Source organism: Porites lutea, chromosome 6 (assembly GCF_958299795.1).
Source record: "Porites lutea chromosome 6, jaPorLute2.1, whole genome shotgun sequence".
NCBI classification, from domain to species: Eukaryota; Metazoa; Cnidaria; class Anthozoa; order Scleractinia; family Poritidae; genus Porites; species Porites lutea.
Genome location: NC_133206.1, coordinates 28,321,129 through 28,332,085, shown reverse-complemented (window position 1 = coordinate 28,332,085; position 10,957 = coordinate 28,321,129). Strand labels below are relative to the sequence as shown.

The window sequence follows — 10,957 nt, the reverse complement described above, 5'->3', positions numbered from 1 at the left end:
TTTTCTCCGCTAAATCCAGACATATTGTTATTTATTTCCCGTGACAATAAGGTGTTTAGAACTGTGAAAAGATAAATACTGCCATTTGTCATTTTTCGTTATAGTAAACTTTCCGCAAAATTAGCATTTTAGAGCCGCCAGGTGCATTTTTGTAATACTAAACCATCTCCGACCGGTTAAAAATAATTTATATCGCCTGGCAACAGAACGCATTTTTGTGACGAATATGAACTTTTTTCGTTAAAAATACAAAGTTAAAAGTCTTCATAGCACTCAGAGTTAAACGTCAATGTATTGACCAAACTTATTATGCTTTGGGACTTGAGGAGAAAATCATAGGCTATTTAACAACTGATTAATAATTCATATCTAAATTTTTTCAATTTTCTCTTTTGAACCACCCGAAGTTGCTATGTTTAGCATGTTTAACATAACAGAAAATGGCGTTGAACGTTTTAACTTCCTAGCGAAGAAAAGACGTTAGAATCATTCTACTCCTTGACTTCTGCTTTCGAAGGGGATAATTCCGTTAACAATCTTGACAAGAGGAAGGTAATGAGGCAACTGGGTAGTGTTTACATGTGGCGTCGAAATGGGATGCGGGACTTCGAAGACGCTGCAAGTTAATGCGGATCTCAAAGAAGCTGATATCGTTAAACAAGTTCATATCGAAGAGGATGATGGAGGAGAGCTGGAGACCAGCAGCAAGGAGTTTATCTCAAAAGACGAAAGCGACGAAAACGTTCATCTTACAAAGTTAGAAGACGACACTTCGAATGCGCCTATACAGCAGCAGAAAGAATTTGCTCTTGGCGATCGTGTTCATATGCGTGGCTACGTCGGTATTGTAAAGTTTGTAGGTACGACTGAACTTGGTGAGGGGGAGTGGATTGGAATAGAAATGGACCAAGAACTGGAGCAAGGGAATGACGGATCTTACGAAGGGATCCAGTATTTTCTTTGTGGGAGAAAACGCGGTGTTTTCGCGAGACCTACTATGGTATTTCCTCACCCGAAACGGGATGATGCGGGCCAAGCATCACGTACTCTTTCACCCGCAACAGTCGTTTTTATTCAGGCGAGATTGCGCCGTGTACTATCAGGGATTCGTAGGCGAAAACTGCAGCTTCGCACCGATATTGATAAGGCTATTGACGCGCACGTGAGAAGCATACCAAAGAGCGAAACAGAAACAGTTGCTAAACTTAGCCATTATCTCACGGAACCATTTGAAGGACTGCGAAACAGGGCTTTCGCTTTATATAGGTGGATAACCGTCAACGTGTACTTCGACGTTGAAGGGTACTTTGAGCGTGCGGCAATGCGTGGCACTGACTCCGAAAGCGTGCTTCGAGAACGCGTCACGTCGAGCGAGGGTTATGCAACTCTTTTCGAGGAACTGTGTAAGGCGTCCAACGTCCCTACCAAGAAAGTCAGAGGGTTTGCTAAAGGATACGGCTATCATATGCGACAGAAAATTCCACAACCGAATCATTCGTGGAATGTGATAAGAGTAAGCGGTGGAAAGTGGTTCATCTGTGATCCGACATGGGGAGCAGGACGAATCGGAGACGACATGATGTTCCACAGGGATCCCAACGTACACCAGTTTATGATCCTGCCTTCAGTGGCCATCACAAGTCGGTTCCCCGTTGATGAAAGATGGCAGTTTTTGGATCAACCGATCACGAAGGAAGCTTTTGAGCGATTAGCGGTACCTTCTGGACACCTCTGTATAATGAACGTTTCCCTCTGCAGTCATAAAGAAAGCATGTACACTGCTTCCGAGAGCGAACAAATTGAAATGACATTTTATGCCACCGATAGCACGATTTTCAAAGGTGTGCTGAAAAGCTACGCCGGAGGAAAAGAAAAGCCAACGGCCAGAAACATGGTTCGTTTTGAACCCGCCCGTCAAAACGACAAAGTCAAACTAACTGCTCAGTTTCCTTCTGCCGGTGAGTTTTTCTTGGATGTCTTGGTTCTTGTCGACCGCAAGTGGGAACATGGGGTCAGATACTGCATTTATTCCACGGGGGGTGTTGGAGAGGTACGAGGTGGCTTTCCCTCGGTAGGTCGGAACTTTTATTCCCTGGGATTTCAACTACATAAACCTTTGAAGAACATCGAAACTATGAATGGAAAGTGCTGTGTTTATTTGAAATGCAACAAAAAGCGGTTTGGCTCACTAACAGGGAAGTTGGTAAAGACATCCAGCCCGACCTCCGGCGAAACAAACGATCATAGACTATACCGCAGTGAAAAAACCGACAACGGTTTCCTCCTGAAAGTCCACTTGCCTAGTAAAGGAGAACACAGACTGTCTATTTATGCCAAGTACCATGACCACAGGAAACCCAACGAATACTTGTGTACATATTTTGTAACGGCGTACAAGGGAGCCGGACAAGCTGCTGGGTTCCCTGTTATATCAGATCGATTCAAAACTTGGGGCTTAACACTTGTGAGTCACCAAGAAAACATTTTAGCAGAATCTGGACGCTGTTCTATCGCGCTGAAAACCCCCGAAGAAATCACACTCTCCGCACATCTAAGTTTACGAGGAGATGACGTTCCCGGAATGTGTTCAGTGGAAAAACTTGAAGAGAAATCCACGATACATGTGCACGCCCCAGAAGCCGGACTGTTCACACTGAATGTTTTTGGACGAAAAACAACTGACGAAAAGTCGGAGTTTCTGTGCACCTACACTATAAAAGCTTTAAAGGGTGTGAGCGATAATCCTGGTTTTCCTCAAATCTCCGAGCTTTTCAAGAAATGGGGAGTGGAATTGATCGATCCACACGAGAACATTTTGTCGGAAAATGGACGAGCCTGTTTGAGACTCAAGACACCAGGGAGCGTTTTAGTTCAAGCAACATTGCATCAAAACGACAATCCTCTACCTCATGAGCTCTGTTTCACTGAAAGGGAAGGAGCTGTCAGCAAAATCAGTGTCCATTTACCAGCGGTCGGTTTATATAAGCTTAACATTTTCGGGCGAGAAGGGCCCGGAGGCAAAGGTCACTTCCTTTGCTCGTTCAGCGCTTTGGCCACGTGCGGGTACGAGGAAAATCCGGGATTCCCTCGGGTCTCCGATGAGTTTCGAGCGTGGGGCCTTCGGCTGGAAAGCCACCGACAGAACATTACCGTGTATGATGGGTCGGTCGCAATCACGTTGTTAAACCCCAACGCTATTAAGATTTTTGTCCATCTCTTGAACGAAAACGAGGAAAGCCAAGACAAGGGGTGCATGAGAACAGAGAGAATCGAAGAAAGAGACGTGATCTACTGCCAGCTCCCAAAGAAAGGAAGATATAAGTTAGATTTGTATGGGAAGAACTCGAAAAAGGCCAAGAAAAAGCTCTTCCTTTGTAGTTATTCTATCTGTTACTAGCTAATTCAAAGAGACATTCGGATTTAACGCGTTACTCTAATATCACCACGGAAGATAAATCTGCCTGTAAACACCTTTAAGGGGGCGGTGTCACGGCTGCCTAGTTCATTTTGCTTTTGATGCCAATCACGCGTTCTTATTCGCTATGGAACTTGAGAAATTACAGTGCGACTACTCGAACCGGGACACTAGGATGAAGAATAGGGAGCTTAAGCAGCGACGTTTTTTGAGCGACGCACGTCAACCGGAAATGGACTTTTTGCACTCTTGAGCCGTGATTTTGAACAAATTTTTGGGCAGATCGTCGCTACAAGAATTAAGCCACTTGGCAATACAAATACAGTAGCGTCAAGGCTTATTAGAAGAGAAAAAGGCTCGCTTCCGGTTGACGTGCTTCGCTCAAAAACGTCGCTGCTTAAGCTCTCTATTATCCAATCACAACGGTTTTTGAAAAACAAAAGAATCTAATTTTTTTCTTTGCAAACGGACCAATAACATTCTTGAATTTGAGGGCTGTTTCCTGAGAGGTCAAGTAAGTTCAAACGGTTTTAAAGTTTTCAACGGTTGCATTGTGGAACATTGAATTTTATTGGTCCGTTTGCAAAAAAACTTGAAAATCTTTTGTCTCCAAAAAACGTTGTGATTGGATACTCTTCTTCAAAGTGCCCCGGTTCGACCAGAGAAAACAGCCGACATTTCGCGAAGCCACCAAAGGTTTCCCCTTGAAATGACGTCTGAGAAACGAGCGCAGAAAGATCTGGGGAGTGCTTCTGATTGGTTGAAATAAATTTCCCACGCGGCACGGCCAATCAGAAGCACTACCCAGATCTGGGTAGTGACACGTCATCAGTATGGAATTTCTGCGCTCGTTTCTCGGACGTCATTTCAAGGAGAAACCGCTGGTGGCGTCGCGATATGTCGGCTGTTTTCTCAGGCTACGGTTCGAGTAGTAGCACTGTAATTGTCAATGACAATATCTGGACTTCGTGTCAAACAAATAATGTCTCTCAACCATTTTATCAAACATTACAAACAACAAAACTGAACTTTGAGAACTTGTTAGGCTGACAAGTTTTCAAAAACCACAATTGCAATCCGTTTCAAGCTTCTTCAAGCTTCGTCCATCCGTGCTTCCTATTGTATTTGGTGTGTTATTTATACCTTCGTTTAATGTGTTGAAGCACTCAGTTTGGTGGCAGATGTTACTGTTTGAATTTCTATATTCGTGACACAGCTCCTTTAATTTCTTTTTGTGGATGGTATCTCAACTGGCTTATACACTGTCACAAAATATATTGCGCAATATAAATTAGAAGGTGTACATAAATCGGTTTTAAAATCGCGCGTTTTGTCAATTCGTAACTTGCCAGAGATAGAGTAAAACTCTTTGAGTTAATATATAATGATTCTGCAAACGCTGCAGGAATGTAAGTTATGCAAATTTTGTGAAAAGAGATCTAATAGTAAAGAATAGTATTCCGTAACTATCGCTTTGTGTGAAATTTTACTTCAAACTTGAACATTAAGGAAGCCTTCACTCGGGCCTTTGCCTGTATAACATGCGCTTTATGAGGCAAGCGAGGCGGACGCGGGTTTTTACGTTCGCGCTTCGCACTCGTTTCGCGCATCGCGCAAAATATCGCGTTCCCCTCGCTTGGCTCATAAAGCGCCTTTTAAGCAGGCTACTCAGGGCTTTGTGGCTTGTGAAATGGCAATCTCGTTCCCAGGGTTCTCTGAGTAGGACAGAACCAAGGAACCGAGGTTGGTTAACAGGCCCCCTTAGTTAGGAACAGAGAATGAGCTCGCTCAGAGATCATATGGGCTCCTCCTTTTACCTTATTCTAACTGTTCACAGGATAGGACATTGCCAATTTCATCCTCATGGATATCTATCTTATTCCCGATCCAAAAGGTAGCTGCACAAGTTTGCAAGCTACACTCAGCTAAACCGGGAAAATGGTAACCCTGGTAACCAGTGGAAGCACGGGAATTAGCAACCCGTTACTAATGCTTAGGGCGGGAAAAATACAAAGCACAACGCTCGGCAACTTCACATGGCAGCCTTCACTTAAATCTCGTTTCCAGGGTATGAATATCCTTGTAAATTGATTGGTCCAAGTATTTTCCTACCCTCCCCTAAAAGCTCAGTGTCAATAGATATAAAAAAGGCCCTAGGAACTATATGTACTTTCAGTGACTAAACGCAGTTAAAAGCTAGCGCGAATTGATCTGGTGTATGCTAGGTTTTTCCTATTACCTAGTTGGCTGAGAAGGCAGAAAAGACCCTTCCACGGTTTTTCCAACTTGTGATAAAGAGCAATAAGCGAACATCTATTGACACTACTGGAAAGAGGGCCTCAAAATCGGTTACGTCATCAGGTTTAAAGGTGATACGTCAAACAAGAGCAAAGATCCTGCTCCAAAAGTCGCGTTGCAGACATTTGTACGGTGGGGGCACGAATTTGCCTCATACCATGATACAAACGTCTATTATGGGCTATTATGCACTGACTATGGCTATTATGCACTGACTATCCGAGGAATGGACAGTGTGCGCAGTTTTAAAGAGATTATTGAGAGTTTATCAGTGATCAGGGAACGCACACGCTGACAAAAACTAAGAAAGTCTTACATAATCTATGCAGTCTTTCAAATTTGTCCTACATTGGAATAAATCTCATTTAGGTTGGTATAGAACTTTGTATGAACCGAGATAGGTTTGTTTAGTACTGTCGAGTGATAAATTTGTACCAAAAATGTTCAGTTTAAAACTTCCAGGCTTTGGCAGGTCACAACTTATCGTGGTCTTGTTGTCAGCGGTCTGTGATGGAAGAGAATACCCAATCTGCTTGTTGTGCGCATCAAATAGGAATAACTGGACAGAAATGTTACTGGGGTGTGAAAGTGTTACGGTCACGTGACTCTCGAGGGACAAAATGTTCTCGAAGTGATCGACCAGTTCCAGTCCCCACTCTTTGAACTCATCCTTGAGGTAAGGGAAGCCTGGGTTCAAGCTAGCTGCTTGTTCTGCTTTGATGACTAACGAACTCAGGTACTCGCTATCTTTGCCGTCGGGTTTTCTACCAAAAATGTTGAGCTGAAATTCGCCGGTTTCTGGCGCGTGTACCAGAACTGTACTGACGCCGTCTGACGTCGTAGTAAAGCACAAACTGTTGTCTAGATATTGACTTCCTTTCATCAAGTGGCCACTGAGGATAATTTCATCCGGGGTCTTTATTTTGACAGAGGCGCGTCCATCTTGGACATGGATGTTCTCTCTGGGCTCAATAAGCTCCAAACCCCAAGCGTCAAAGCGATCGGATAGTCGAGGAAAGCCTGGAACTGGTCGTACGCCAGCGAGTGCAGTGATATAGTAGCCACAAACATAAGTGTTAGGACGTCCCTCCTCAGTGTGCTTTGCGAATATGTTCAAAGTGTATTCGCCGGGAACAGGGCAGTGAACTTTAACCTGATAACCTTTGTTCGTCTTTTCTGTCCAACAAAACGTAAAGCCGTTAAACTCTTTCTTAAGTTTCTTGTCTTTTCCTTCAAGTTCTAAATGGCCACTGACGCCTGAAATCTGCGAGTTGTAATTCTCTATAGAGATGCACGCTTTTCCATCTTCCGAGACGACGTTCTCGAACGGATGATCAAGGTAAAATCCCATTTCGTAGAATTCGTTTCCTATCCGAGGAAATCCCCCTCGACGTTTTTCCACCCCTTTACCAGCGTTGATAAGATATTCTATTCCATGTTGCCACGTATTATTTGAATCTGCGTCCCTTACGTACAGACACAACTTGAACTTGCCGGGGGTGGGAAACTGCGCTCTTAGTTTAACTTTGTTCACCCCACAAGGAATTACTTGCGTCCACTTTCGTCCTTCGAGCTCTTTCCCCGAGGAATCTTTTAGACCACCTCGCAGTATTTTCAAAGAAGGCGAGTAAAACAACATGTCTATGTTATCCGCATCCTCGACGGTGTAAATGCTTTCTTTGTGGCTTAACAGCTCGACTCCCACCTCATGAATCCTTCCAGAAGGCACGACCAACTTTTCGAATTCCACTTTGCTGATTGGCTGGTCAAGGAACTGCCATTGTTCATCCGCTGGATAATGACTACAGATAGCGTATTCTGGATCCATTAGGAACATGGCAACGTTGGGGCTCCGATGAAATATCAAATCATTCCCCAAGTAACCAGCCCCCCATGTAGGCTCGCAGATGAACCATTCACGATTGACTTCAATTGCGTTCCACGCATGATTTGTGTTTTTAAACTGCTGACCGGGCTCAAAACCATAACCTTTGGCATAACCTTCAATGATATAAGCCTGTAGTCCCACCGCTTTAGCAAGACCTTCAAAGAGGTTTGCATAACCTGCACATACGCAAGTTCTATGCTTCAAAACGCTGCTCGCATCACACAGTTTCTTCTCAGTTCTACCAAAGAACCCTTCGACGTCATAAGCGACATTAAAGCTCAACCAGCGAAAAATTGCATACGCCTTGTGTCTTTCTCCTGACCAGGGATGAGTCAAATACTGGCTAAGCCTCTCAACGCTTTCCGTCTCCACCTCTGGTGTCGACAGCACGTGCGCGTCGATCTTCTTTTCCACTCCTGTACGTTGTTGAAATTTCTTAAGCCGAATTCTGGCGAGAAACCGGCGCATGCTCGTTTGAATAAAAGTAATCGTCTGAGGCGAAACACTCGATGTCTCAGTGATAGCATTAATATCTGTGTGATGAAAAACTGATGAGGGACGAACAAACAAGCCATGCCTTGGCTTACAAACAAAACGCTGAACACCTTGAAAGTAGCCATCATGTCCCTGAGGGTGACTTCGGTCAAGCTCAATTCCGATCCATTCACCGTCGCCTAGATCGCTCAATTCACCAATAAACTTAACTGTTCCCACATATCCCGACACGTGAACTCGATCTCCGACGGAAAACCCATGTTCCCGATGATGGCTGCTAGCTTCTGTTAAAGGCTGCTCCGCGAGAACTTCTGTTACCGGCCCGTCATTGTTGTTGTCAAGCGAGTTCGGTTTAGCACTAACATTTTCATTCGTTTCTGTCTCTCGAATGCTCGGCTTATCATGACCTTCGTTTGAGGTAATAACTGCTGTCTCGACAGATCTCGATGTTCCACAACCCATAATTACCGGATAAAATCGCAAATATCTGATTTTCTTGTCCCTACCTGACAAATTTGTTTCTTCCTGCCGGCTCACAACCGTGATTTGATTTTAAATGAACGCCGCAACATCATAAATTTACGCTCTACAAATGGGCCGTTGCTAATGACAACAAACTATTTACCATGCACGAGAAAAGAATGGGTCCATAAACCTTATTATCAATGGATTAACAATTTTACCTCATGGTAATTCAAAAAGATAAAAATAAAATCTTTTTAAATTGCTTGAATAAATATATTTTTCTCTGAAACAAGCGCGGTTGTTTTTTATTCTTCTTACACCTAAAAATTTGTATAACAAAATAATTTCTCTCGCCACAATAGTTGCGCGTAGTCAAGCCGGTATTTTTTTTTAAATATAATTAACAACGTTCGAGCTTTCTGCTAGAAGGTTTGGCAAGCCACCTCTAAATCTTTCGACAGTGAATAACATCTTTTAAATTTAATACTTTGAAAACAATCGATTTTATAGTGGCTCTTAAAACGAGAAATCCGAGTTTTCTTGAATTAGGTCTTCAGTTGATGGCGTACCGCGGCTATACCGCATGTAATAGAAAAGAGAACTCTTTCATTTTAATGACGCCACACTTAAATCTTTCATTCTAATTCACGCCTCAACGATTCTTTGGAGGTGATGTTGTTTTACAGATGTTATTAACATAAGAATAGTAAACAGATAGATAATCACCGTGACAACGATATAAACATATTAACTCGGGTATAAAACAAAGGAAAGATACCAGTTCTAAGCCGCGTACTTTAAACCAATAACGTCATCGACCATCGGTTATGGAACATCAGTTTGAGATGTGACGGAGCCGAACGAAAAGCTATCCGATATTGTATGAACAGTAAAGCCACAGAATTGGAACAAGTCGTTCCAAATGACATCGAACATCGTGCCAAAAATCCAGAATCTCACTCTTGAATATTTACTTCCACCTCAGTGGGACCCCCGGGAGGGGGGCCTTCCTAGTAATAGGCCAATGGGGATGTGGCGCTGGATGGGGTCGCATTTTCACGGCTGGATTTACTAGAAAATTCAGGTAGGGAAGGATTTAAAAATGGGAAGATTTTTACTTCATTTTTTTTTTAAGTTTAACCAATGTGTCAATTCTTTTCAGGATGACCTGGTTAAAAGACTTTATAAGGTAGACGCATAAACAAAAAGTTACTAAGTTGGCATCAGGAAAATTACATTTCTCCAAAAGTGACTAAGATGGGGTCTATATCTGGCCACAGAATAGACTACAATAAACCAGCGGGACATACCCAGCAAAAATTAACCCAGCATGAAGACATTCCATGTCCCAAATCCCTTGGAAATGAGGTCGGTAAGTCGTAGATAGAAAACACTCTGGCGGTCAACAGATAGGGAGCTTCCAAACAACCTTTCACTAACACTTGGTGCTGGCGATGAAGATGCTTTCCCAAACATCCATCGTCTTCTGGTAACCGCCTGCACCATACCGATCACAAGCGCAGAAGCTGAGCGATCGTTTTGACTGATGAAATGAATCAAGACCTGCTCTAGGTCAAAAATGCCTGAAGAGCGATTCTGAAATCTCGCAGTAATCGCCATGTACTACTCAGAGAGATTCGAGGAAGACGAGATATGCCAGCAGGCAGGAGCCCATCAAATTTGATGGGCTCCTGCAGCAGGCCATTGTAAAGGTTCATCCAAGAAGGCTCGTTCAAGCTAGTCTGTTTGATTCATAAATAGGCGGGTAAAAAAAAAAGACAACTAACGTTGTTGCACTGTACTCTTAGTCCTTAATAATAGTGTCCCAAATTTGACAAATTTATAGCTCTGAAATCAAAATGACGAAAATCTACATATTCAAACATTACCCTCCCCCTCTCCCTACCCCATTCCTTTGGCCCTGGGACGTTTGCCTTGAACTCTCATACTTACAACCCCCTCTTTGAAAAAATCCTTCGTCAGCCCCTGTTTAGCCAACCTCGTTCCCAGGGTACTCTTTTAGGAGAGAGACATGGGAACGAACGAACTTTGGTGAGCAACGTATTGACTGAGCTCACCCTGGTGACCAGTGGAGGTTTTAACAAAGCTATAATAGAATTAAGTCAATCTTGTTAAAGGGCTATTATTAGTTTTACTATAATGTGCCCGTCTCCATTCTAAATTTTCTTGCTAACCTTATGTACGCCTAGTTTAAACAACCTTCTACTGATTAATATTATACAACTGATGTATTAGAGCGGTTTTCATTTGAGTGTCGAAAAGTAATTGGTTTTGCACTTTCTACACGATGCGATTGGCTTAAAAGATTCGCGCCACCTTTTCATCCAATCAGAAGTAAAACCAAAGCCAATTGTGACGCGCTCGCATGCATTTTC

General features: G+C 43.1%; 2 protein-coding genes across 2 annotated transcripts; one reads left to right on the top strand and one right to left on the bottom strand.

The window, feature by feature from the left end:
• The first annotated feature begins 100 nt into the window (after positions 1-100).
• Positions 101-3,594, top strand: LOC140940383 (uncharacterized). The gene has a single exon (XM_073389343.1). The coding sequence runs from the start codon at positions 593-595 to the stop codon at positions 3,395-3,397; it is 2,805 nt and encodes a 934-aa protein (XP_073245444.1). The 5' UTR covers positions 101-592; the 3' UTR covers positions 3,398-3,594.
• A 2,359-nt stretch (positions 3,595-5,953) lies between these two features.
• LOC140941155 (uncharacterized) lies at positions 5,954-8,739 on the bottom strand. The gene has a single exon (XM_073390133.1). It carries the CDS (start codon positions 8,556-8,558, stop codon positions 6,075-6,077), a length of 2,484 nt encoding a protein of 827 aa, XP_073246234.1. The 5' UTR covers positions 8,559-8,739; the 3' UTR covers positions 5,954-6,074.
• Positions 8,740-10,957: the final 2,218 nt, after the last annotated feature.

Coding starts and splice junctions, on each gene's coding strand:
- LOC140940383 (XM_073389343.1), top strand. CDS start 593: ATGGGATGCGGGACTTCGAAGACGCTGCAAGTTAATGCGGATCTCAAA.
- LOC140941155 (XM_073390133.1), bottom strand. CDS start 8,558: ATGGGTTGTGGAACATCGAGATCTGTCGAGACAGCAGTTATTACCTCA.